Source organism: Equus caballus, chromosome 13 (genome assembly GCF_041296265.1).
Source record: "Equus caballus isolate H_3958 breed thoroughbred chromosome 13, TB-T2T, whole genome shotgun sequence".
Lineage (NCBI taxonomy): Eukaryota > Metazoa > Chordata > Mammalia > Perissodactyla > Equidae > Equus > Equus caballus.
The window spans coordinates 49,875,699-49,902,951 of NC_091696.1; the positions used below are offsets into that span (position 1 = coordinate 49,875,699).

Here is a 27,253-nt window from a genome sequence, read left to right on the forward strand (position 1 = left end):
TATTCAGTCTCAGCTGAAAACGTGCACATCATGAGACCCAAACCTGTCCCATTCTGCGCACGTCCACAGGCTGGACAGCGCCCAAACTCAAACGCGGCGGGGCGGAAGGAAGGGGCGCCTCCCACGACGCCCTGCCGCCGGCGGGGCCGGGCAGGAGAGCTCACGGGGGCCTTCCTCGTCTTCCAGTCACTTCTTCACGTGACAAAACAGGCCCCGGGCCCTTCCACGTGCCCCGCTGGGCCGAAGCGTCTCCGCTGCCCCTGACGTCACCAGGGCTCCTCCGGGGCCGCTGCGAGGCCCGCCCCGGCGCTGACCTCACGGCCCCGCCCCTCGCCGTGACGCCACAGGCTTCGGCCCCGCTCCAAAGCCTACCCGCCTCCTTCTGACAGACGCGCGACGGCGACCTGCGGAGTCGGCCGTTCCTGCTGCCGCGGCCGCCGTGGGTGCCGCGGGGACGGTGAGTCGCCTCGGCCATTCGAGACGGCTTCCCGCGGAGCCCCCCGGAGCCCCGCGGAGGGGGACTGGGCGCTCGCGGCCCTCGAGGGAGGGGATGACCTCGGACCGCGGAGCCCCTCCCTCCCCCGCCCGCGGCGCCCGCGCGGTGCATGCTGGCGCTGTAGTTCCCCGGGCCCACACCGCGCGCCTCGGGCGTGGGGACGGACTACTTCTCCCAGAGGCCTCTGGGCGGGCGAGCGGGGGGCGGTGTGCGTGCAAAGCCCCGCTGGGCTGAGGGTCTCGTCCTCCGATCGCCTGCACCCTACTTGTCTTGGCGTTCGCTCGGCCCTGGGCGCCTGGGCTCTCGAGGTAAAGGGACCCCGGGGGCGGCGCAGCGGGCCCGTCGCCTCCTCCTGGGACGCTGATACAATCCAGAACAGCCCTGGGGGTTTTGACGTCGTACCGTCGCTGGGTTGGCCGGCCACCCGCGGGGCTGCGGGGACAGCTTAGCCTGGTCCGGGCGGGCGCCGGGGCCCGGTGCGCGGGTGCTATCGGCCCGCTCCTCGGGTCCCGCTTATCACACCTGCCACATCTTCTGTAGGAAAGGTTGGGGAAATACCATCTCTGGTTTCTGCGGAGGCTGTTTCCTTAAGGAAAAGGAATCGGGAGGAGAGTCCCGGCGACAGAGAAGCCCCTGCTGCGCTGCATGATGACCTTGGCAGGCCCGAGGGGCCCCGCGCGGCTCTCCCTCCCCCTACCCGCTCCGCTTGCCAACATCTGTCAATCCCTGTGCGCGCGGCACATGCCGGGCCAAGTGGGGAGGCGGTGACCTGGTCTGGCTTTGGGCCCAGCTTCATGCCATCGAGGACCTTGGTATAGTTGAACTCACGGCGTCATGCGAGCCCGGGTTTGGGCACTTGACTTGTTTATGGGTGTGTTTCTGTTTTCCCCTAAATGTTCTCACGAGGCCTCTCAACAGGTGTCAGGTAAGGATTGAGCCCCTGTAAGTTTCTCCACACGTAGGCCGAAAATCCTCTGCATCACAATCACCCGGGCCCTTGTTAAAAGGGTCGACTCCTGGGGCCTACCCCCCGAGGTTCTGATTCAGCAGTTATGGAACGTGGTCCGGGACTCTCTATTTAATAAGTTCCCCAGATAATTCTCCCGCACACTTGGGGATGCGAACCTCTGTCCTAAAGCGAGGAGGATGGAGGACCTCGGGCATAACATTTATACCAGTTTTTAACCTATTCTGGAGCCTGCTGCCGGGGAGGGCACCGCCTAGGCGGGTGTCACCTCTCTCCTTGGTACTTTGTTCCTTCCCTCAGGGCGAATCTGAGAGTTGGGTGGGGAGAGGCATGGCAGCTCTGCCTTGCCCTCTGCCTCAACATTTAATTATGACAAATTTCAAACATATTAGAAAAGTTGAAGAAATTTTACAGGGAATACCCATAGAATACCACCTAGAATGTGCAACATTTCATTGTGCCTTATCATAAATCTAACCATCCAACAGTCCATCTTGTTTTTTTGTTTATGTGTGTCAAAGTAAGTTGCGAACATCAGTCTGTGTCCCTCCCAAATAGTTAATCGTGCATATAATTGCGTAGTCTTAGGATTCTTCTTGCTTATTGTTTTTTAACTAACAGAAGCCCTGGGTATTTGCAACTCTCTGCCTGTCTCCTATCCCTGAGGAGCGGGAGGTTTTTCTGTAGGATGGGCCTCTGGAACCAGGAACGAGCTTTCTGTGGGCTCTTACAAGATTTGAAAACAGCAGGACGTGGTTCTAGAATCACCCTAAGAGCAGGAATATGGAACGTGTGACATAGAATAACATTTCAGGGAACAAAACTGTTTTGAGGGGGAGCTAATGGAATGTGTCCTGATAGCCAGGTTGCCTCAGCAGATCGTGTTGGCAATAATCAATGTAAGTCACCAGCTTGCACGTTCTCTCTCGGCTCTTTATACTATAAGCTTGCCCAGTTTGACCCTGCTGGTTCAGTTTTCTAAAGCTTTAGGGGAACAGGGCTGCATAACCCAGCTGACAAGCTTTGAGTCCCTTGGGCCCAGGTACTTTGTTCCATAGCCACAAACAGCAACCCCTAACCCTGTTCAGTTGTCTGAGAGGGAGAGAAGAGAAGAGTGAAGAGGCATCTCCGCTTTCAGAAACACCATTCAAAGGGCATGCACATATTTTTACTCGTAGAGGACACAGGGTAGTGTGGCAGTTAAAGTCATGGCATCTTAGATTGATGTTTCTGTCTTTATGTGGAGGAAGGCAGTTGTGCTGGTGAGAAGGCAGCGTGCAATGGGAGCTCTGCAGAGAATGTTGGCCCTTAGTGGGGAGGAGAGAGGAGGAGAGTCAGGCTGGCAGTGGTGGCGTGAGGTTTATTGTGCCTCCACAAGGGGACTTGAAGACAGAGTGCACAGAATGGAAATGTGCAGGTTTCCGTCTCCTGGTCTCTGCATAGTCAGGGCTCTCTCAGACACGTCTCCTGGGACGGGGTGGAGGCTGCCTTGCAATTTAGTGCTGCAGAGGAGTGGGGCACCTGGCTTTGTGGCCTGTGGCCGAGCCCCTCCCTTGAGAGGGCCACTCACCCAGGGAGAAGCAGGTCCGGTCACTCCTGAGCCTGCAGCCTCACTACCTCTCCAACACTGAGAGTCATCAGGCTCTGGTGCTAGTGGGGGGGTCCTGGGACCAGTACTTCCTAGACTGGGCAGACCACGCTGGAGGCCTTTCTGTCACTTTCAAGCTGTGTGACAAAGCATTTGCCCTCCCAGAGCCTCCCTTGCCTCATCTGTGATAGGTGAAGAGCAACACCCAGGCCAGATGAAGACCTGTGTCCCCTGTAAGTGCTGAAAAGATGAGGGTCCCCTAATATTAGACAAGAACAGCCCATGCAGTGCAGGGTAGGGGAGTCCACTGACATTCTCACTCTTTCCATGAAAGCTGTTGAGATGCGTTTTTGGTAACGTCAGGTCATGTTTCCAGAAAACATTTCTCATCACCTTTTTGGTGCTTCTGATCTGTGGGTTCTGTGAGCCCCTGCATGATCTGTCTACTGGATGACCCAGCTCCATCTCTTCTTAGCACAAGGAGGTGTCATGAGGGTCCAGTAAAAACTGCGAATGTGCTGGATACATAATGTGCTCATAAGTGTTGATTCAGTCTGAATTCAGATCTAGTCGAATGTCTGCACTTCCCCTTCAAGGAGAAGTAGAGGCCAGGGAAGGTGGACGGTGGTGGAAGCGTGGACAGGTTTCCTTGGGTGGGGTTCGAGGAGAATCCTAGCCCCTCAGCGCTTCGGGAAGAAGCGAGCTGGTTGTCTCTGTTCTAATTAACGTTAAGAGCAGTAGCCTGACAAGTTGGGGAACAGCAGGAATAGATTTCATTGGCGGTGTGTGCCCTTCGTGTGTGCTTTGTGCCCACTGACAGTGCTCTCCCCTGTGTTCTGTAGCCGCAGCAGCCGTGGGGGCAGCCCAGGTTTCTGTCTCACAGCTGAGGAAGCAGCTGGAGTGACTGAGTGGCTTGTCCATGGGTGCTGAATAATGGCCGAGCAGGGCTCCAAACCCAGCTCTCCTGCAACAGCAGGGACTGAAGGGAGCGAGGCTGAGGGGAAGCTGGGCTCTCCCGGCCCCATCGTGAAAGCTGCCCCATGGAGTTGAGCCAAGAAAGGGTTTTTTTCCTGACTGGATTTTTAGCCATAAATGAAGACACTTTCATCAGGAAGCTGGTGGACTCCATCTCGGCCGAGGCTGTGTTCTGGCCCCATGGCTGTGGGTGGTGGGCATTTGGGTTAGGAATAGCATAGGAAGCCTTGTCAAGTTAACCCCAAACCTCACGGACTCACCTATTCAACCAGCCTGTGCCAGGTGCTGATCAGGGCCCCAGGGATCTGAGTGGGAGAGTCCCACTGTTTTCCAGCGGGGCGATGAGTGAGGGCCAAGGAAACCCTGGCAGATTACAAGAAAGGCTCAGGTTTGCTGGACAGAGGGTGGGAGAGTGTTTGGAGCCTGAGGGAAGGGTCTATGAAAAGGTCCTTGGGTGGGGGTGGGGGTGAGGTTTGGTTGGTTTGGAGAAGGGTGAGGTACAGTCTGGGGTGGGTAGAGCAGTGTGGTAGAGAGATCTGGAACGCTGGGGCAGGTGTGGACTTTTCCCCTTAAACCTTGACCAGTAGATGAGATAGTGGATCTGAGAGCTTTTGGAACGATGGCATTAACAGTACTTGCTGACAGGTCAAGGCGTAAGGGGCAGAGAAAAGTCTGGAATGCCCTCAGACATCCATCTTCGTGACTGGGGTACTGCTAACTGAAACACGGCCTATGGGATGGGGAAGAGAGCTCCTGCCCACAGTACCAGCCGATATTTGATATGCTGCTGGGGGCTGTGGAGAGACCTGCCCCAGGCACCACCCCTGCCCTCTAGGGGCTGCCGGTCTGACCCGGTAGGCTGGCCCTTGACAACAGCCTCTGTTTCCCCCCTGCTCTTAGTGACTGTTGCCCCAGGCTTGGAATGCCTTGCTTGCCTTCCTGGAGGGCCTGCCTAGGGCCCACCCAGTCCCTGAAGCTTCCCCAGTGCCCCAGCCCACAGACCACCCTTTCCCCTACCAGAATACCTTATGTCATAGATTCTCATTGGGGTTTTGCTCAGTATGTTTTATAAATTCTGCAGTGTGGGCTGGTTTCCCAGCTGGATCTTCGGTTCCCTGAGGGCAGGGACCATGAGGTGAGTGACTTCCATAGAGGGTCCATAAAATGTTGGCTAAATTACGGAGTCAAGAATCTTAAGTATTCTTGAAAGAAAGAAAAAAAGAAAGAAAAAAAACTTGGATAGTGGGTTTTGCTGAATAAAACTGGCTTATCCTAGAACTGGAAGAATTCTGCGCTGCTCCAGGTGAGAGGGCCTCCTGTGACCACTTCTCAGCTCTCGGACTCCCAGGCATTCTATATTGCCTGAGGCTCACGCCTCAGTTTCTGCCCCCATGTAGGCAAGCTCAGGTTACCTGTGTTTATCTGCTTTGCCTGGGGAGCGTGTGGGACACATGGTGACCCATTTCTCTGTGGCTCCAGTCAAACTGGCCCTAAAGAAACGGTGCCTGTGGAGGTGGGAGCTAAGTAGTATAGGGTTCCCCACGCCCCACAGCGGCCTCTTGATAACAGGACTTTGGGGGACCCACATTGGTGCACCAGGCATAGTGCAGGAAGTGGAGAAGTGTGGGACAACCTGATCTCCCAAGCCCTCCATCTCACTCGGAGTGAAAGTGGATGTTCTTCAGTGGCCAGAGGACCTGGCCCTCCTCCCCTCGCTGCCTCTTCAGCCTCTCTGTCCTCGGCTCCTCACACTTGCTGGGCACCCACTCTGCCCCAGCCACCAGCCCCGGGCTGTGTGGACACACTCCAGGCCTCTGCACTTAACCTCTTCTTGCCTGGACCTGTTTTCCACAGCTGTGTACATGGCTCGCTCCTCACATCCATCCAGTCTTTGCCTGAATGTTCCCTGCTCAGAGAAACCCTTCCTACTTAAAACGGCAGCCCCGCGGCACTCCCCTCCCTGCTCTTTGTTCCTCCATGGCATGCCTCACCATCTGATGCCTTACATATTTTACCTATTTCTGTGTTTTACAGCCCACCCCCCCACCGGAATGTAAGCTCCATTAAGACAGACGTTTCCCCATCTTCAGGACCTAGGAAAGTGCCTGACGCTAGTGCGTGCTCCGTATTTATGTGTTGAATAAAATTGCATGCTGTGCCTGCATTTCAGCTGTCCCATTTTTCTGTGGCTGGTAAAGTCCTGAGGTGTAGGGACCATGGTCTGTGTGCGCCCTGTCACTCCCTGAAGCGCGGGGACTAAAGTTTGAATACAGAGTTGAACTCCCAGGTGAACATTCAGTGGTAGGTCCTAAAGTCAGCTGGTAGAGCAGAGACTTCATGGTCCAGCTGCCCTGTGAAGTCCTCCAGTTGCCTGTGAGCTGGGAGTTCAGAGACACTCGCTACAAAAGGAGACAACATGCACACTCCATGTCCCCTTCCCCTCCTGAGCCCTGCCCTCACCGTGAGGCAGGGAGACTGGTCAGCTCACTTCACTTATTTCTCTTTTTTTGTTCTGGGTACAGTGAAGGCCATGTAAACTCATGATAGAATTCCACTGTGTGAAGCACTTTGTGGGCAGTGTAAGATCCTGCTCAAGCATGTTTTGAGAAAGATTTTGGAGAATGTGTGAGGAAAGAGCCAGGGCTGGGACAGGTGCAGTGGAAGGAGCAGTGGGCGGGAGTCAGGACTTGTCTCCCAGCAGCTGGGCCAGGCTCTGGGTCAGGGTGTGGCCGAGGGCGGACGCTGAGTGTCTTGCCCACAGTTATCTCCCGCCCTGCACCCGGTCCTGCCTGTGGTGGGGGCTTAGTAAACGTTTGAAGACTAAATGAACATCCATCTGCTGAGACTTTGGACTTCGTGATCTCAATGACATTTCAGGCCTGAAAGGTGGTCTCCAGTGGTGTGAATCATAGAGAAATACATGCATGACCAAAAGTAAGGCAACCCTAGATATCACATGCGCTCCCATTTTTCCCAAGGAGAAGATCCAGAATAATGCTTCTCTCCCAACTGGCACAAGTGAACTCTTCAGGTCAGATGTCCTTTTAGAGTGATAGGAATTTAAACTTCCATCTGCTGTATGTTCGTGTCATGTAATTTAGAATACTGATGAGATTTCTTCCCCACTCACGTTTCCCAGAGCACTTTTGTTCCCGTTCTTCCCTTTCACCTTTGTGGACACTGTGTCCTTGTCATGGATGCCAGACCCACGTGATGATCACTGCAGGTGGTCTGAGCGCCCCTGGTTACAGGGACCCATCCAGTGGAGAGTGTATCCCTGGCCTGTTGTGTTTTCTCCGGGTTTCTCCATCAGTCCTGTAACACAGCTTCTTCCCATGTGCCCTTTAAAGGGGCGTTTATGGCAACGTCCAACCATTGCAATTATGGGGTCTCACCCCAGGAATGATTACTAATCTGCTACATGTCTACTGTCTTTTGGCTTTTTTCTTTTAACTGATTCCATCCAGGTGACCTCTAGAAGCACGTCACGCTGGCACTGACTGCAGTGAACGTCCTTCACCCAGCAGTGCTTTGTTCAAAACAATGGAGAGAAGGCCCTGTAATAGGAGGGATTTAAATGATGCAGACACTCCATTACTATTCAGAGTGAAAATGAGGGGGACTCTTGTATATATTCAGGTATATACAGGAACTCCAAGCAAGAGAAGGCAGAAAAGCAAAGCCATTCTCTTGGGAGCGTAGAGGTTTGCTGCCTCCCATGGAATGGGGGGACTTGGGTAAGGCCTGGCTACAGGCTGAGCTCCTCTCCTGGGCCAGCGAGACCAGGAGGCATTTGTGTCCAAAATAAGACTCCCAGCTGGGTGGCCATGACTGTAGTGGCCATGTGGCTTGGCTGCACTTAAGGGCCTCTCGCTTTTTCCTAGATCAAGGTGGTACGTCTTGATCTCAGATAACTGATTAAAACAGTCACTCCAAAGACTGTTCTGTGTCAGCTCTGTGAAGGCAGAGATAAAGATTTTTTCTTTTCAGGCCTCCGTTTTGATTGCCTGAGTGATGGTTCTTTAGACTCGTGGCATTTCTAAAATTAGTCAGCCTTTTAGTTCCCAAGTCCTGCCTGTCCGACAGGTACAGATGATTTGCTTATTCACTGGTGGTTGCAGCTGTATCTGTTTGGCTCCTCATTCCCCTCCTGTCCATACTTTCTCCTTCTGTGCCAACAGTGGAACACGCAGAAACCAAGCCCCTGAGCCCTGTCCTGCCTGGGGCCAGCTCCGAGGGCTGGAGATCGCTGGACAACAAGTTGGAGGCCTGGGCTATACTCCCAGTGCCAGCTCCAGCTAGTGGCCTTGGGCAACCCAGTAACCTCACTGGTCTTAGTTTTAGCATGTCTACTGGGATTTTTTTACCTACCCTCCTCTGCCCGGAGACCCTCTGCTGGCTTTCCAGGCAGTTCTCTGAGACTAGACCACCTTGGATGGCCTTTACATTCCGACTTTCCGGATCTAGACCCTCAATTTTCCTGGAGCACTGGGAAGGTGACCTCCTATAGAGAACTGACTCATGCTACCACAGTCATGTGAGACCGATGTAAAGACCATAATGCCAGCTTATGAGAGGAAAACTAACAAACAGTCTAGTCCTTGGGTTTGCTACTTGGAGCATTTCTTTTCCTATAGGCAGGACTAGATTATAGTCAGAGGCACCTTTCTGGACTAAGAAGGAATACACATAAATTTAACACAATTATATGAGCATGTTGAGGAAGAAACCAATCAAAGGAGCTGCCCATCCCAGAAAAACTAGAAACTACACGTAAATAAAAAGTTTCTGGGGCTGGCCTGGTGGCACAGCGGTTAAGTTCACATGTTCCGCTTCTCGGCAGCCCGGGGTTCACTCGTTCGGATCCCGGGTGCAGACATGGCACCGCTTGGCAAGCCATGCTGTGGTAGGCGTCTCACATATAAAGTAGAGGAAGATGGGCACGGATGTTAGCTCAGGACCAGTCTTCCTCAGCAAAAAGAGGAGGATTGGCAGTAGTTAGCTCAGGGCTAATCTTCCTCAAAAAGAAAAAAAACGTTTCTGTATGTGTGTTTATATATAAACAAATCCAAAATCTCACTACCCAGAGAAAACCCTTCTGAACATGTGGTGTGTAATGTATATGTAAATACACACTTTTAAAGTAGAATCGCACTATACATACTGCTTTTATGTTCCTTCTTCATTCAGTGCTGTATCAAGACCATCTCTCTATGTCAATAAAAATAGATGTATATTATTTTGGGGGGGCAAATACAGTTAAATTGTGTAAGTAAACCAGATGGGTAAGCAGTCCCTTTGGTTGACCATCAAGAATTGATACATGTCAACATGTTTGCATGTGAATCTTTGCTCATGTGTTCATTTATCTGTAGGAGAAATGCCTCGAAGTGGAATTTATGAGTCAAAAAGAACATACAAATAGCAAAACTGTCCTCCCGAAAAGTCATGTTACGTGCTCCGCTGTGGCCCAGGTGCTGCTGAGGCTGTCACAGGAGACAGAGTGGTTTGCCAGGGCTTGACAGGAATTCTGCATGATGTGAACTGTATGATTCTTATTGTCATCATCATCACAGTTCCTAGAAATCATACTACTTTTTAGTTTAGAACCTTTCTTTGAGTCCTGCCTTGTTGATGTTGCTTGTGATAAGAGCAACCAATGTATTCTCTTTCTTTCTTTTTTTCCTGTCAGATTGTGTACTTGCCTTCTCATGCTCTGTTTGCATCTCTATAAATACAAGTAAGGAAAACAATTTTTTGTGTTTATTGAACACTGTGACAGGTTCGGAGCTGTGTGATCTTCATATACGAGTCATTTATGCCTTATCACAAATCTGTGTGTCAGGGGTGGCTGCTGCCATTTCACGGATGAGAAAACAGAGACTCTGGAAAGTTAGGTGGCCAGATGGCTAGCATGGAACCTAGTGCCTGGGCACCAGTAGGTGAGGATTCTGCCCTTCCAGCTTGGCCTGTGACATCAGGGCTCAAGCCTCCCCGTGGAACAGCACAGGCGATGGCATCTGGGGCCACTGGCTTAGGCTAATCTACTTGCTCTGTTGAGACATGATACTGACCAAGGAGGAGTGTGCAGGGCTGGATGGGAGGAGAGCAGACAGATGGGAAAACCACGTCTGCTTTCTGGTCCTTTCTGTGTCTTAACTTTAGCTTGTTTTGAAGTGTTTAGAATTCCCAAGGCATTATGTACATCCATGTTCAAGTGTAAAAATAAATGGTTCACAGCCCCCAGTGATGCTATGTGAGGGAGGAATTGTCTCTCTAGTCCTGCCTCCATTAATAAGGACAATGGAAAATGGGCTGCATTCAGGATTTCCCAGTCCTGCAAGTGCTGGAACTTGGCAGTTTGAGGGTCTGCGCAGCGAGCCTGTGGCCTCCACACTGGCAGAGGTGGTGTGAGCTAGAGAAGCCGTCTTTGGGAAGTCCGTAATGGGAGCTTGTCAATTATGGGCCACTTATTTACGTACCTTCAGGCCTGAGTAGTGCTATATATTTTTAATGACACTTGTTTTCCTTCCTTGTTAATAATTAACTGGAAATTTACCAATCACAAGTAAATTCTGGCTACAGTGATTTGAGAATTGCTGGAAAACTAGCACTTCCGTATCTCTGATTATTTGGATCAGGTCTGGCTTCATTTACTAGGAAACACAAAGTAACAAGTTCATTTGCTTCTCTCTCACGTGGCAGATATGGGAGGTGGTCAGTTCAGTGCTGGAATGGTGTCTCCATGGTCATTCAGGGCCTGAGCACCTTTGGTCAGCCTTAGTACGACTTCCATTCCCAAGGGCACCTTATGGTCAAGCATGGCTGCTAGAGCTGTCACATCCATATTCCAGGCAGCAGGCAGGAGGTCAAAGGTCCATCTCCTGGCTGAGGTGGCTCCCCTTTTAACACCTTCCCACAAGTTTGTACCTCACTCTGCTTATGACTCATTGGCCAGAGCTTAGTCACGTGGTCACAGGTGACTGCAAGAAGGGCTGGGAATGTCTTACAAAGACACTGCTGCCCGGAATAAAAATGGGATTCTGTCTTCTAGATGGGGAAGCTGAGGCTCAGAGAGATTAAGTAACTTGTCCAGGGTCATACACTCCGTTGGTGATGGGGGGGCACCACTCCGTGGAGAAGGGCGGGGGTGCTGCTGCCAGGGTGCTGTGGGCTGCTTGGCCCTGTGGTCCTTGTCCTGTCTCTTGGCCCACATCCTCCATGGGGATCTGTGGTCTGTGAGCTCTGGTAAAGCAGCCCTTTGGACTGAGTCCCTCTGAAGGAGTCCTGAGGTTGGGCACGGGTTCCAGGAGGCTATCTAGTCACTACCAGCAGGTGCAGCCTCCATCATTAGGCCTTGTGTCTTACTGTTCCTGCCGCAGTCCCCCATCCCCTCCTTTGCCTGCTGGTCTCTAACTCGGCCTCCTCCTCTTGGCTTACTTGGAGAGAGGTTCCCTGACCCCCAGAATGGGCCGATCTTTCTGTACTTTCACAGTGCCCTAGACTTTGCTGTACATCATTGGTCACACTTTGTAATTAGGTTTGGGGGTTTTGGTGTGATTATTTAATGCCTGTCTCCCCCACTCAATGTAAGCTTCTGGAAGGCAGGGACCACGCCTCTCACTCCCTGCCACTCCCCCAGCCTGTACCCAACAGAGTCGATGCTACACAACTATCAGCATGAACAGACAGTTGGCTATTCCCAGAGGAACCACCATACCCTCTTCTAGGGCTTCTGTTGAGTGGCCACCACATATACTGTTCTTAAGCCCACTCCTGGGGACTTGAGAGAACAGGACAGTACGTGGCATTGCCCAGGGAGTCATTGGCCATCCCTGGCAAATAATTCCCCCGTCATAAGGACACCTCACACTGCATGGTCCTTCATGTCTTATCCACATCTGTGTCTCAGTTCTCATGCAGCTTCCAAGGTGGGCAGGTGGAGTACGGACGATGAAGTTACCTGTGGACCAGGCCTCCCTGGGAAGGGGCATGTCCCATTGGGCCTGCATGCTCGGCAGGGGCTGAGTGTGCCCCCCTCCCCATATCTCCCCATATCCTGGAGACCCAGGGGACCCAGGAGAGTGTTTGGCTTTCACCCTGGGTCTCTGCCCCTCCCAGAGCAGTGGGCGCCTCCTTTGTTCAGCAGATGGGAGGCTGTAGGAGAGGCACAAAGCTGCCTTTCAGTTTCCCCAGCAAAGCCCCAAGCCCTGCTCCTGGCCAGATGCCTGGAACCTGCCTCCTGGGGACAGGGGAGCCCCTCTGAGGCCAGCTGGCATCCTGGTGCCACGGCTGCTGGGAGGGTGAGCTCCTGGGGGACAGGCAGGGAACAGGCCAGCCTGGCCCTGGGAAATATGGCCCTGCAGCTTGTTGCCCAGCCACCTCCCTACCACCAGTGTCTTGGGTGGACGCCCAGGGTTTCTGGGCAGAGTGCCCTTCCCAGGGGCGTTACTGACCGTGCAGCTCCAAGGCAGCCGCCTGTAAGGAGAGATGGCCCTTTAGGAGGATTGCTAATACAGATCTTCCTCGACTTACGATGGGGTTACGTCCTGATAAACCCATCCTTAAGTTGAAAATATTAAGTAAAAAATGCATTGAACACACCAAACCTACTGAACATCATAGCTTAGCCGAGCCCACCTTAAATGTGCTCAGACATCTACATTAGCCTACAGTTGGGCAAAATCATCTAACACAAAGCCTATTTTATAATAATGTGATGAATGTCTCATGTAATTCATCGAATAGTGCACTGAAAGTGAAAACCGGAAGCTGTCTGGGTACAGAATGGTTGTCAGTGGGTCAGTCCTTCACCCTCGTGACCGCAGGCCTGACTGGGAGCTGTGGCTTGCTGCCGCTGCCCAGCATCATGGGAGAGGATCGGACCACATTCGCTAGCCCAGGAAAAGATCAAAGTTCAAAATTGGAAGTGTGGTTTCCGCTGAATGCGTGTTGCTTTTGCACCATCCTAAAGTCAGAAATCAGAAGTCGAATCATCATAAGTCGGGAACCCTCTGTATCTCTTCTTTCCAGAAGTTGTCTCAGGAATCCCACAGAGCAGGTGGCCTCAGCTTGGCTGTGCTGCGGATGAACTCTGCCGGGCTGAGCCGCTCGGGCTGGGTTTCATTATGAGTCCCCGGGACCCTGTGGGGAGTACACACCAGGTTCCCTGATGTTGTGGGAGCAGAAGCTGCCATGGCAGAGGAGTTGGTGTCTGTTGTGTTTTCCTTGCTCTTGGAAGTTGTTCAAAATAAAGGATGATACTAGCAGGTGCCATTTATTCAGTGTTCTTGTGTGTTAGGCCCTAAGCTACTGCTCTGGGCATTTTGCATACACTGTTTATTTTAAAGTTTGCTCCAACCCCAAGAGGTAGGCATGATTACCCCCATTTACAAGTGAAACAGGCTCAGTGAGGTCACATATCTAGTAAATGGTTGAGCTGGGTCTGACTAGTCTGATGCTTCCTTGAAAGCCTTGCACGTTGCAGCAAGCACATCCCTGGGGCAGGGCCTTGGTGCAACAACAGCTGGCTTGGACTCACCAGGACGGACCACTCTCAGTCTTGGAACTCAGTCCTCTGGGCTGCCTCACTCTGCTTTGCCTGCAGCCACCCTCTTACAGTCCAGGGGTTCCCCTAGCACAGCGGTTCTCGAAAGGTGATGTGCAGTCTCTTGGAGGCTTCCTGAGACCTTCCAGGGGGCGGAAGGGCAGAACTGTTTTTATATCAACAGTAAGACGTTGTGAGTTGTATTGCCTTTTTTCATTGTGTTGGCATTTGCGTTGGTGGTGCAGAAGCAATGGGGAGGGAAACTACTGCTGGGGTTAGCTTGACTCAAACCATACTAGTCGTTGTTGTAATTGTGTTCACCACACACACATGCCAGTTTCACTTAAGAAAAAGCAATAATGGGCCCAGCTTGGTGGTGTAGTGGTTAAGTTCTCGTGCTCCACCTTGGCAGCCTGGGGTCTGTAGGTTGAGATCCCAGGTGCAGACCTACACACCACTCATTAAGCCATACTGTGGCAGCATCCCACATATAAAATAGAGGATGATTGGCACAGATGTTAGCTCAGCAGTAATCTTCCTCAAGCAAAAAGAGGAAGATTGGCAATAGATGTTCACTCAGGGCCAATCTTCCTTGGCAAAAAAAAGAAAAGAAAAGAAAAGAAAAAGCAGTAAAAATGATAACTCTATTAAATCTTGACCCTTGAGTACACATCTTTTTAATATTCGGTAATGAAATATGAGGCACACATAAAGCACACACACATGAAGTATGATGGATGCCACAAGGAAAAGCACAACATGTACAGTTGTTTGAGTTGTGAGCTCAACTACCTTTTTTTGTGAAGCTCCATATTTACTTAAAAGAATAACTGACACACAAACTCTGGGTATTCAGACTTGAGGAGTTAGCAGATGTTTTCTTGAAAATAAGCAAAGTGAGCCTGCTGCTTCAGGAAAACAACTGACCTCTTGTTTTTGTATATGTTGCCAATGATAAATTTCTTATCCTATTTGTTGCCCATGATAAAATTTGTGCTTTCAAATGAAAATTAGTTAGAATTTTGGAAAACTTCTGTCACTGTAAGCTTGCCAAACTTCTGATGAGACTGGTGGTGATACTAATGATGTGATTTTTCTGAGGGGATATATTATTTAATGAGATGTGTTAAATTGCTAGATCTACCTGATCAGGGCTCATAATCGTGAACCAGTATTTTCCAAATGACCCATGCATGATGTTACAAAAGATCCATCCTAAAAGCAAGGTAGCCCAATGAATTTTATTGTAACAGAGTAGGGAAAATTCATTGGTAAGGATTCAGATTGTCTATCACACTTGAAACTACCACTTGTCAAGTGTGGGTGTAGTATCGAAGACTAGCCACAGTTCTCTGCAAAGACTATTCAGATCCCCCTCCCTTTTCCAACCACTTATCTGTGGGAGCTGGATTCCCATTACCTGCTTCACCCACAACAACCTATCACAACAGATTGGATGGAGAAGCAGAGATGAGAAGCTAGCCGTCTTCTCTTAAGCCAGACATGAAAAACATTTGCAAGAATGTAAAGCAATGGCAGTCTTCTCATGAAATTTGTTTTGGAAAGTAGTTATTTTAAAAAGTTATTTATGTTAACATATAATGAGTTTATTGTTATTTTTAATCAATTAATAAATACTTTTTTAAATTCCTCATTTTTGACTTCTAATATGGTAAGTATTGATAGATATAATCCACAAAAACAGAATCTTTTTGGAGTCCTCAACAGTCGAGTGTAAAGGGGTCCTGAGACCAAAAAGTTTGAGAACCACTGCTCTAGCAGACCCTCAGGGAAACTAATGTCAGAGAGTCCTCCTTCTGGGCACCGTCGTCTCCCTCCATCTCTTCCTCATCCCCCTTGCTCATTGTCAGTCCTCCTGGAGTGCCCACTGTGCACAGATGGCTTTCAGCTTCAGACTGCCCCTCCCCGCCCTCTGAGTCAGTGCTTTCCTCCGGAAGGGGGTGTTGGTGTACTTCCTCAAGAGGTCCTGTCTGGGGTGGGAGAGACCTGGGGCGGGGGCAGGGTTGGTACCCCTTTGGGTGTGTGCAGGACAGTTTAGCCTGCAGAATCGAGTTTGCAGCAGTGGCTGTAGCCAGTGAGCAGTATATCCTGCTGGCCCGGGCCCGGACCCACCCAGCTCCCACAGGGAGCCTGCCTGGCCGGCTTGGGCTGCTGCCAGTTGGCCAGCTTTGGCCCTGGACCAACAGCAGTGCTCCGCAGTGAATGATGAATAGTTGGGAGCAGAGCAGAATGCCAGAGGCATTTCTCAGGGCCCAGAGGTCTTGTTCTTTCAACTCCTCTTGGAAGTGGGGAGACCCAGAGGGAAGCAGCTGAAATTGGCACACCAGGAGGCAGAGACCCATCCCCTCTTCCTGACCAGAGTCAAAGCTGCGCGTCACTGACCTATCCTGAAATTGTATTCTTTTCAAATTTTTTTTATTTTTAGTTATGCAAGTAATATACAAATACCTTCTGGTTGTTTTAAAAAAAAAAGTATAATGAAGGAAAGCCTTGCCTCGCTGGACTGTGGCTGCCATGCTTCAATCCCAGGGGCAACGATCTTGGTCTGGGGTGTTTCTTTCTCGTCTCTTTCATTTATATCTGTGTACACACAAAGAGAAACATCCAGGGCCAGCCCTGATGGCCTAGTGGTTAAAGTTCAGCGTGCTTTGCTTCGGCAGCCTGGATTAGGTTCCCAGGTGTGGAACCACACCACTCATCTGTCAGTAGCCATGCTGTGGTGGCAGCTCACATAAAAAGAGGAAGATTGGCAACAGATGTTAGCTCAGGGCCAATCTCCCAGCAAAAAACCAAACAAACAAACAACAGAAATATCCAGATCTGAGTGGGTTTTGTTTTTTGAGATATAGTTCACATACCATAATCCACATATCATATAATTCACATACCATATAATTCACAGTCATAATCCACCCGTTTAAAGTGCAGTTTAGTGGGTTTGGTATGTTCACCAATTTTGCAACCATCACCACTGTCTAATTCAAGAGTATATTCATCACCCCGGTAGATGTGTTTTTTGACCCTAAAGTGTTCCCTTCTTCTGCATAGCAAGTCTGCCAGATACTGGGCATGTGCCAGGCCTGGGGTTTTAGTCCCAGATCCCCAGGAAGACTGAGGCTCAGGGAGGGTCTTGACTCCCCATAGGAATCAAGGCCAGGGCTGTCTGACTCCAGAGCTCCACACTTTGCCTGGTTCCCCTGTTTTCCATTAACTGGCAGACAAATCCTTGCCCCTCAGAGAATGGGAGAGGGGGCTGGGGTCTCGGGTTCTTGCCATCCTGACTCCACATTGGAAGACTGTGTGTTCTTTCCTTGCAGCTGTCACATTCCTCCTGGCTGCTTAGAGTATTGTGTGGGATGCAGACAGGGCCTGGGATTGGTGGGGTTGGAGTTGGGGTGGGTGGAGGGCATTGAGGCAGTTTTGCTTGGTTTCATGGCCCCATACCCTAACACCCACAGTGGGCATCTCAGAATGTCGTTTTCATCCTCTTACCTGGGAAAACCCTCACCTGGCCCCTCCTAGAGCTCATCCAGAGAAGAAGCAAGAGCTGCTCTGTGTGTCTGAGGCCTGATCAGTCTCTGCGATGTGGCTGAAGACAGAGCTGTGTCGAGGGGCTGAAGCTGGGCTTCCAACTTAGGGATATGGAGCAGAAGTTTCCACTCTAGAATGGATCCACAGTGAGCGCTGAGAAGGCCCAGGATCTGCAGTGGCTGCTGATCCAGCCCAAACAGCAGGTGACACTCAGGATTCCACTGGGCTGAGGAGGGAAGCTGTGGGTGTGGCTTTGCAGAAAGCGCCTGGCTCTGTACCTGGGAGAACTGTGTCCTGCCCCCGGAAACCCCCAGCACCTGCTACCCTCGGGAAGGTGACACTGTAGCAGGGAGGGGGCAGGTGGTGCGTCCACAGACAGACAGACGTGGAGACGTACTTCATCTCACTTTAGAATGACTGGAATAATTCCCTCCTATGTAAAGAGCATGGTGGATACTAGGCTGTATTGTTGTGGGCATGGGCCAGATCGGGCCTCAAGGGACACGTGTAGGCCCGCTCTCTTCTCTCCCCTGTAGGAGTCCCAGAGACCACTCAGGGCCTCTGGCTCCTGGATACACTCCCTGGGGCCTCACTGTCCCCTGTGGCAGGCTGTGGCCCTTTCCATTCGACAGGTTTTCTTGCAGATCCTCTGAAGGAAACAGGCCTGGCATATGAATGAGAGTGAACAGCATGGGAAAGCTGCGGACTTCACAAGTCTTGAGCCTTCGAACTCAGCCACCTGCCCCTTGCAGCCTCCCTGCCCTGGCAAAGGTCAGGATCATTCCAGGACAGTCCTCCACTTGAAAATGCAGTTGAGGGGACTTTGATCTCCTTTGTCAGTTTGACCCTTGAGGCCTCTGTGACAGGATGCCATCCAGTAAACCAGCTTCCGCCCTGCACACATTTCTGGATACTACTTAGTTCCAGGCCAGACTTCCAGCTTCTGGAAAGCAGCTCTGCCTCCCCAAGAGCCCGTGGCTTCTAAAGTAAGAGCTGTCGAGGCTGGGACGGCGGCACATCCCTTTTATCCAGAGCTAAGTGGAAATTCCCCAGCGTTCCTAAAACTGTGCCTGAAAACAGGTAAACAGGAATTTAAGGCTCAGAGGAAGTCCTTGAAAACTCTTAAAACTGTGACTGTAAGGCCGTAGGACCCAGGTGTGCAACTGAGCCGTGTTTACTTTCTCTAAAATGGAGGTGCTCAAAGGGCTGCCCTGTCCGCTGGTCTGATGACTGAGTTCATACTTGTTCAGGACACAGCACAGTGTAGCCCCCACAGCAAGCACCCAGGGAATGTTACCTGATTCTCACGATGGTGTCAAGATTACTACTTCTCTAGGTCCTGATTCAGTAATGTCTCTGGGACCTCTGCAACCCCGCAAAGTTTGGAAGAGAAGTATGTTCCTAAAATGTACCACCTGCCCTCGTGGCCTGTGTTGGGGGTGACTGTTGCTACACGTCATTGAACCTCTGACAGGTGTGCCAGCACTGTTACGCTGTTACATGACTTCATTTAAGAATTTTAATTCTCATTTAATGTGCTTTGGGTCACTGAGAACATCTCCTCCCCAACGCTCTTGGATGAGTTGGGATGAGCGAGGCGCTCATGAAACCTGTGGCAGAGTGGATTCTGAGCTCTGAGGCCCTGGGTGCCCTGTTTTTGTGCCCTCACACCTGTGCCGCTGCAGCTCGGCACCTTGTTGGCTGGCCAGCTGCTGAGCTGTCAGCTGCATCTCTAACTCTGTTCTCAGAGAATTTATCTGTATTTTATTATTATTTTACTAGGTAATACTTCCACATCCACAAAATCCAGAGTGTAAAGGGGTGCACTGTGTAAAGTCTCTGGGTCCCCAGAGGAGCTCCTGTTTGGTTTATGATAAACTTAGGAAGCTTTCATACAATTCCCTATTTATTCACAATTCAGAGCTACAAAATCTAAACAGGAGGCTGACAGGCCTGTCTTGGGTTTCCAGGGCTGCAAATTGACTTTATTGAACTCCCAGGACCCCAGGCCTCCCTCTCCTCTGTTGGGAACTGCAAACCCATGGGTCTTTCGGCCCCATCCTTAGCCTCTTGTAGCTGCCACTCTGGCTCCTGCCCAACAGCCAAGTTGCTGGAGCTGTGATCTCAGATTCCACATTTGCATTTGTAGCCTAATTTGAGCAGTGTGCATTTTTACTGGAAAACTGTTTGGCTTTTGGACATGCGACTTTTTCAAATGATTATTGCATTCTTGGAGTTTTTATCACACCTCAAATAACATAGTTTTGTGGGAATGCATATTTGGTTTTATATTGGGAGGTGCTGGGGGGACCTGGCGTTTGAATTCCAAAAATCTTCACAAGCCATTTTTCAGAAACCTGCCTCCTTCATATTGATGGATAGGTGCTAGGTGCAGAGGGGAGGGGAGGAGACAGAGAGAGGAGCAGCAGGGCCCCATGGCCCAAAGGAAGGGGCAGGAGCAGGTGGTGGTGCAGTCAGCACCTGGAGTGGAAGTGTCCTGTGCATGTTCTGGGTGTCCATGTGGTCTGCGGCAGTGCCCGCTCTAGGCACAGAAGACAGCTTAGAGTTGGGTAGACACCAAGGGGAGGCCTCTGCCCTGTGTGCAGGGCTTGTACCGTCATTATGATGGTGGAATTTGAAAAGTAGAATTATCATGCTCTAGGAGACAACGGAATTAGATCTAGTGATTTTGATGAAAAGGCAGGCCACACCTGCATCCTCAGAGGTGGCGCATGTGCGTGCACACTCCCTGGACATGGAGGGCCCCGGAGACCCAAGCTAGTTCCTTTTAGAACCTGAAGGTGCTCAAGCGACTCACCAAGCACAAGGCAGCTTTTCTTCCTGGCCTGCTCAGAGTGTCCCAAGGCCTGGCTGGTTCCCTGGTGAGCCAGGGCTTGGAGGTGGACAGCAGTGCCACTCCAGAGGCATCCCAGGTGGGCAAGGGATGGGAGTTTGTGGCAGGTGCCGGCCCACGTTCTAACACTCAGCATATTACAGAGTTTTCCAGAGACTCAAGTGAAGCCTCTTGTGGAAGGCTGCCTTTTTCTCCCATTAGAAGGGCACCTGGTGGGCTGGCAGTGGCCTGAGATCGGCCCTGAGGGCCAGTGCACATAGCCAGTCCCACCTGGGGGGGGGGGGGGACTTCTGTGACATCGTCCAGTGGCTATGGTGCTCCCTGTTCTTGACCTTGTGCTGTTGGAATTCACCTGCAGGTGAGGGGTTGGGGGCAGGAGAGTCATGCCAGGATTCTAGACTCAGGTCTGCCTCTAATATGCCACGTGACCTCGGACAAGTCTTTTATTGGCTGCTATGTCTTCAAAGGATTATTATAGGTAGCAACTCACAAGAGTGGGCATATAATTTATAAACACTTGGGAAGATGTTCTGCCTCATAGTGATCAAAGAAATAAAAGTAACCATGTGTCATTTTAACATTACAAATTAGTGATAATAGTAGTATCCAAAATTTGCACTGTAAATTGGCAGCATCCTTCACTAAAGGCATAAAATATCCATACTCTTTGACCTAATAATCTTACTTCTGAGATTATAATAATATAATAATTAATATAATAATCTCACTTGGGCAAGTTTAGCCCAAGGACATAATCCAAGAAAGGGAAAGAGCATTAGCAAAAGGTGTTCCCGGTTTTTTATGAAAGTAACAAGTAGCATTCTAAGTGCTTCTTGGTCAAGTGAATGGTGATGGGTCCGTTTGGAATATTAAAATTGATGGTCATGGGGTCTTGCAAGATGAGGATTATGTTAAAAGAATTTAAAACCATTTGTCACAGCAGCAATTATGATATAAAAATGCAAGTGCCTATGCATACAGACTGGCAGGGACATGCAGAGACGGGCTGCATTAGGGTGATGAGATTGGGCAATTTTGTTTTCCTTCAGTTTTTAAAATGAGGGTTTTTTTTTTTTTTTAATTTTTTTGGGGTTTTTTTGAGGAAGATTAGCCCTGAGCTAACATCTGCTGCCAATCCTCCTCTTTTTTGCTGAGGAAGACTGGCCCTGAGGTAACATCCATGCCCATCTTCCTCTACTTTATATGTGGGACACCTACCACAGCATGGCTTGCCAAGCAGTGCCATGTCCACACCCGGGATCCAAACTGGCGAAACCCGGGCTACTGAAGTGGAACATGTGCACTTAACCACTGCGCCATCGGGCCAGCCCCAAGATGAGTTTTATTGATTATAATCCACATACCATATGATTTCCCCATGTAAAGTGTGCAATTTAGTGGGTTTTAGTATATTCACAAAATTGTGCAACCATTATTAGTTTTGGAACATTTTCATCACCACAGAAGAAAACTCCATACTCACGATTCTTTGTCTGCCCAGCCCCCAGCCCCTGGCATCCACTAATCTGTTTTCTGTCTCTATAGATTTGCCTGTTCTGGACTTTTCATATGAAGAATCACACAACATGTCTTTGTGTCTGGCTTCTTTCACTGAGCATAATGTTTTCAAGGTTCACTTCAGGTTGTAGCATGTGTCAGTACGTCATTCCTTTTCATGGCCAAATAATATTCCACTGTATGGCTAAGTACACGGTTTGTTTATCCATTTATCAGTTGATAAGACACTTGAGGGGCCTGCCCGGTGGCCGAGTGGTTAAGTTTGTGTACTCCACTTTGGCTGCCCAGGGTTTTGCCAGTTCAGATCCTGGGTGTCGCACCACTCATCAAGCCATGCTGACGCAGCGTCCCACATGCCACAACTAGGACCAACAACTAAAAATATACAACTGTGTACCTGGGGGCTTTGGGGAGAAAAAGGAAAAATAAAAAATCTTAAAAAAAAAAGAAAAAGACACTTGAGTTGTTTACACCTTTTGGCTATTATGAATAATGCTATGAACATTCTTCTACAAGTTTTTATGGGGACATGTTTTCAGTTCTCTTGGGTACATAGCTAGGAGCAGAATTACTGGGGCACCATTTAACATCCCCCCACAGCCATGTGTGAGGGTTCCCGTTTCTCTACATACTTGTTACCGTCTTTCATGCTAGCCATCCTAGTGGCCATGAAATGGCACCTCGTTTGGGTTTTGATTTACATTTCCCTTTTGGCTAACGATATTCAGCCTCTTTTCATGTGCTTATTGGGCATGTGTTTATCTTTGAAGAAGTGTCTATTCAGATCCTTTGCCCATCTTTTAACTGGGTTGTCTTTTTATTTATGAGTTAGAAGAGTTCTTTATATATATATATTTTAAATATATGTATATAAAAATGTATCTATAAAAATATTTTCTTTTGGTGAGGAAGATTGGTCCTGAGCTAACACCTGTTGCCAATCTCCCTCTTTTTTGCTTGAGGAAGATCATCACTGAGCTAACGTCTGCGCCAATCTTCCTCTATTTTGTATGTGGGTTGCCACCAGGGTTTGATGAGCAGTGTACGTCTGCACCTGGGATCCAAACCTGCAAACCCTGGGCCACAGCAGCAGCATGAGAACTTAACCACTATGCCACTGGGCCAGCCCCCTTTATATATTCTAAATAGAAGTCCCTTAGCAGATACATGATTTGTAAAAATTTTCTTCCATTCTGTAGGTTGTCTTTCCATTTTCTTGATGGTGTCCTTTGAAGTACAAGTCTTTTTTTTTTGAGGAAGATTAGCCCTGAGTGAACATCTGTGTCCTATCTTTCTCTATTTTATATGTGGGACGCCTGCCACAGCATGACTTGATGAGTGGTGTGTAGGTCCACGCCCGGGATCCAGACTGGCGAACCCCAGGCTGCCAAAGCAGAGCGCGCAAACTTAACCGCTACATCACCAGGCTGGCCCCTGAAGTACAAGTTTTTAGTTTTGATAAAATCAAATTTATCTTTTTAGTCTTTTGTTGACTCGATTTGGTCCCTCTGCCCCTTCCTGATTTGTTAAATATTTAAACTTACGGACCCCAGGCAGTTCTGAACTTAACACTGGGGGGCTCTAGGAGGGAGCTACACTAGGAGAGTTGCTTTTACTGTGTATCTTTTTGCACTGTTTAGATTCTTTTTCTAGTTCATATTATTTTATTTCAGTTAAAAAAAAAAAGAGTCCCACTGGAAAATGCTACTAATTTTTAGCCTTTTATGATGCTGAATAGAGTGAAAGGAAGCGCCTTACTAATGGGGATAGAACACAGACCCAGGGGCAGGAACGTCGCCTGGTTGCCCTGCTTCTCACCCATTGCCCAGCAGCAGGCGCTCAGTGAACCCTGTGAAAGAAATGAGGAAGTGTTTCACTTGACAGACACCATCTTCTTCCTTCCCACACCATCCACTCCTCAACAAAAGCAAAGAGGTGCCCAGCTGGCTTTAGTTGCCACCATGGAGCTACCAGGAGACAGCAGCTGTGAGAAGGGGAAGGGGGAGCTGACTGGGTAGAGATGCAGGATGGTGCTGTGTTGGGCGGTGGCGGGAGCGTGGCTGCGTTGGGGCCAGGTGCCCAGGGCCAGCTCTTCCCTGGTGCTGAGGGCACTGCCTGTTGTTCTCCCCCTCAAATAGCTCCCCAGAGCCCTGAGTGACTGTCCAGACCAGCACTGCAAGGAGCCTCACCTGCCTACCTCCTGAGGACCTGGGATTGAGGTAAAAAGTCTCCCAGATCCCCTCCCGCAAGCCCACCACAGTGCCTTGGCGCTGCCTAAGTAGGAGAGGACCAGTGGCCAAGCTGCCCTGTGGGGAGCCTGAGATGAGGTTCCCAAGCTACCGGTGGGGGGCTCACCTTCCCAGGTTCTGTCCTCGCAGGGCTGCCCTCACCCTCTGGCTTTCATACAGGAAGTGCAGGTAACCACAGGTTGGTAGCTTCTTGAGAGGTGTGGAGGATGGTGGCTCTGGGCTGGAGTACTCCCAGCAGTGGTGGGACATCTCCAGGGCCTAGAGGGAGCCTGGTGACCGCTCTCCCAAAGGAACTGGTCCCAGCCCATCAGCCCTGCTCCGTCCAGAGCGTGGAGATTTACGTGGAGGAGAGTAAAAGGTGACATGAGCCCGAGGGCAGGGGATACCTGCGGCAAGAGCCACAGTAGGCCCTATGTGCTTGGGCTCAGCAGAGGCAGCTCTGAGGACTGTCAACACCTTGTGCAACAACCTCTCAACACAGACCAATGCCCAACTGCCTAGTAGCGGGGCTGGGAGCTTAGTTCACGTTTGGGTATTCCCTTCAGGTCCAGGAAAAGTGGTGAAGATGTCGAACGAGCCACCCCCTCCTTATCCTGGAGGCCCCACAGCCCCCCTTCTGGAGGAGAAAAGTGGAGCCCCGACCACCCCAGGTAGGGTTCACTGCTCCTAGTGGTCCCATCCCTTGACTGTCCCAGCTGCTAGAAGCCAGTGCCTGGAACAGCCCTCCCACCCACAGGGCAGCTGGGGCCCTCTGAGCTTCCTCTCCCTACCTCTCTGTCCAGGCCGCACCTCCCCAGCTGTGATGCAGCCCCCACCGGGCATGTCGCTGCCCCCTGCAGACATTGGTCCCCCACCCTATGAGCCTCCGGGTCACCCAATGCCTCAACCTGGCTTCATCCCCCCACATGTGAATGCAGATGGCACCTACATGCCTCCAGGTAAGTTGGGAAGAGATCTGAGGGGAGCGCAGACGGCTGCTGAGCCCAGCACCCAGTGCATCACCTGGGCTGCTGTCCAGCCTTTGTTGCTGGCGGGTAGCCCGTCTGCACGGTTATTTACTGTAGGGGCAGAGGGGCTGATTGTGGGCATGTTAAGGTGTCCTAGAAGAAGACACTGTTGTGCAGGGGCTGTGGGTGAGCCAGAGCAGCCCCAGACCCTGCCTGGAGGAAGGCTGGCTCCTGGGAAGGCCCCTCTGGCAGTGGCGGGTGCTTCAGGAGCCTCTCCTTGCCAGGAGTTACACAGGCCAGAGAGGGGCCCAGGGCTCTTGCACAGGCAGCCCCGGGCTAGGTGGGCTGGTCTGTGGCACTCCAGTGCAGGACCTGACGCTGGTAGGGAGGAGAGTCTTGTGGGTCTGAGAGGGACTGGTGAGCGGTAAGGCTTTCCCTCCTGTGGTAGCCTTGCCTGTCAGAGTCAAGGGAGCAAGCGCATCAAGCTGAGACTAAGGAGAGGAGAGATCAGGCCTTGTTGTCAGCTCTCTGCCATGTCTGGCTGGGCCAAGTAGCCTCTCTGTCTTGCTCCCCATGAGGCTGGGACCAGGAAGGGCTGAGAGAATGTGGATGATCACTTGGCCCAGGTCCTCATCCCTGAGGCCTCACCCTGCATCCTGGGTGCTGGGGGCCTTAGGGGTTTGTGCTCACCTCTCACATGGGGCAGATGGCAAGCAAGTGACCTGTCTTTGCTCCGTCTTCTGTGCCGTTCCAGGTTTTTACCCTCCTCCAGGCCCCCACCCACCCATGGGCTACTACCCACCAGGGCCCTACCCACCAGGGCCCTACCCTGGCCCTGGGGGCCACACAGCCACAGTCCTGGTCCCTTCAGGGGCTGCCACCACGGTGACAGTGCTGCAGGGAGAGATCTTTGAGGGCGCACCTGTGCAGACGGTGTGTCCCCACTGCCAGCAGGCCATCACCACCAAGATCTCCTATGAGATTGGTCTGATGAACTTCGTGCTGGGCTTCTTCTGCTGCTTCATGGGGTAGGTGGTGTGGGTGCTCGCAGGGTGGGGGCCTCACCTACCCACCACCATGCTGGAATAGGCCCGGGCCCTCAGCACCTTCCCTTCAGGCTTTCCCGTGTCTCCCTGTCTCTGATGCAGGTGTGATTTGGGCTGCTGCTTGATCCCTTGCCTCATCAACGACTTCAAGGATGTGACGCACACGTGCCCCAGCTGCAAAGCCTACATCTACACGTACAAGCGCCTGTGCTAACGGAGCTGGGACAGGACTCCCCGCTGTCAGTCTGGTCCCCTGTGCTTCACTCCCTGCGCTCAGTGGCTTACTTCCCTGCTCACACTTGGGGGTGGAAGCCGTTCCACCGGTCCCCTGGAAGTCTTGTCTTCTTCGCCTTGCCCTTCCCTGAGCATCTGACTCTTCTGGCAGAAATTCTGTTGGATTTAAGGCCAAGGGTCAGCGAGTGGCAGGGGGATGGCACTGAGCTTGTGTGTTGCTGGTTTGCTTGGTGTTTGTGATCAGGAAGATAAGCTGGGAAGGCTTTCCTCGCACGGTCTCCCTGCTGGGGTCTCATTCCTCCATTTCTGTATGAAGTACAGGTTTGGTCCTGACTCTCCCTGGGACCAAAAGCAGCCAGAGCAGTGGCTGGTTCCCCGGACTTGGGGCCTGCAGCAGAGCTGTGCCTGTAGCCACAGTCGTTTCTGATCTGCTGGGCTGAAAGCAAGGCAGTGGACTCAAGCATGACAGGGTCATAAGGCCTGGGTTTCTTTCTCAAGTGCTAGAGGCATGATAGGAGGAATGACCCTGACCCTCAGAACTCTTAGGAACACTTAACACATTGTCCAAGTGCCCAGGAGACACCTGGGGTAAGACAGAGAGATCAGCACACCTATAGGTCATGGGGTAAGTGATTGGGCCCTGTCTTGCCAAGAAGGGACTTGCCTCTGGCCCCTGCCCAGCTCCCTTTCTGGCCACACCTCTGTGAACCCATTTTTGCCGGGTCCAAAAAGAATGCCCAGGAGCCTAGCCCATCTGTCTATACCATGTCCTTGCTGTGTGTGGGTGCGACCTCTGCTCTGTAGCTAGTGTGCCCTAGCTGGGATCAGAGATGGCAGAGAGGAGGGGCCTCCTTGTGGGCGCACTCAAATTTGCAGTGTGTTCCCCATGGATCCTCTTTCCAGTAAATGTGGGGCCTTTCGCCCTGGCTGACTCATTGTCTCTGTGCTTGCTCCAGCAGCAGGCGCTGTGGCACTGGACTGGGGACAGGCTGGGGATGAGGAACGAGCAGCCACAAGTAGCGGAAGTGCCCTGGTGGACACCAGCCCTGCCCTGGGCCTGAGCCCACATAGTCTTTATTTCCTGAATGGTTTGTCTGTGAACTTGCCACGTAGACTGCTGTATCCTGCTGCCACCCCTTTCCTGGTCTCGCACTGCCACTGCATGGCCTCCTGTCACTGTGAATTGTGGCCAGTCTCAGTTTGTAGTTTCTCATTAAATTGGCCCTTTCACTCCCCCGCCCTGGGCCTCTGCTCTTTTGCCTGGCTTCCTTTTGTGAGGG

At 51.2% G+C, this 27,253-nt stretch overlaps 2 protein-coding genes across 19 annotated transcripts in view; one reads left to right on the top strand and one right to left on the bottom strand.

Annotated features, from left to right (window-relative positions):
- The window catches only part of C13H16orf96 (chromosome 13 C16orf96 homolog), a 54,671-nt gene extending 54,090 nt beyond the window's left edge, over nucleotides 1–581 (bottom strand). For 8 of the 9 annotated variants that reach the window (XR_011424827.1, XR_011424828.1, XR_011424826.1 and 5 more), the window contains exon 1: nucleotides 373–581. The gene's annotated coding sequence lies outside the window, so the exon portion shown is untranslated. The remainder of the gene's footprint in view (nucleotides 1–372) is intronic. The other variant, XM_070232311.1, reaches the window with a different exon arrangement.
- CDIP1 (cell death inducing p53 target 1) lies at nucleotides 90–27,212 on the top strand. 10 transcript variants are annotated; one of them, XM_023616405.2, is made up of 8 exons: nucleotides 185–457; nucleotides 17,117–17,328; nucleotides 17,770–17,896; nucleotides 23,636–23,716; nucleotides 24,292–24,396; nucleotides 24,529–24,684; nucleotides 25,448–25,721; nucleotides 25,842–27,212. In XM_023616405.2, the coding sequence occupies exons 5-8, from the start codon at nucleotides 24,312–24,314 to the stop codon at nucleotides 25,951–25,953; spliced, it is 627 nt and encodes a 208-aa protein (XP_023472173.1). In that variant the 5' UTR covers nucleotides 185–457; nucleotides 17,117–17,328; nucleotides 17,770–17,896; nucleotides 23,636–23,716; nucleotides 24,292–24,311; the 3' UTR covers nucleotides 25,954–27,212. The 10 variants fall into 10 exon arrangements, with proteins under 10 accessions (XP_005599053.1, XP_023472173.1, XP_070088416.1 ...); XM_070232314.1 differs by having other exon boundaries at nucleotides 341–457; nucleotides 17,758–17,896; XM_070232313.1 differs by lacking the exon at nucleotides 185–457 and adding an exon at nucleotides 627–804 and having other exon boundaries at nucleotides 17,758–17,896.
- Nucleotides 27,213–27,253: the final 41 nt, after the last annotated feature.

Excerpts from the sequence above, each read along its gene's own strand:
- CDIP1 (XM_005598996.4), top strand. The coding sequence starts at position 24,312 with ATGTCGAACGAGCCACCCCCTCCTTATCCTGGAGGCCCCACAGCCCCC. Across the intron at positions 24,397-24,528 it reads TGGAGCCCCGACCACCCCAG|GCCGCACCTCCCCAGCTGTG; the intron begins GTAGGGTTCACT and ends CTCTCTGTCCAG. Across the intron at positions 25,722-25,841 it reads TTCTTCTGCTGCTTCATGGG|GTGTGATTTGGGCTGCTGCT; the intron begins GTAGGTGGTGTG and ends TCTCTGATGCAG.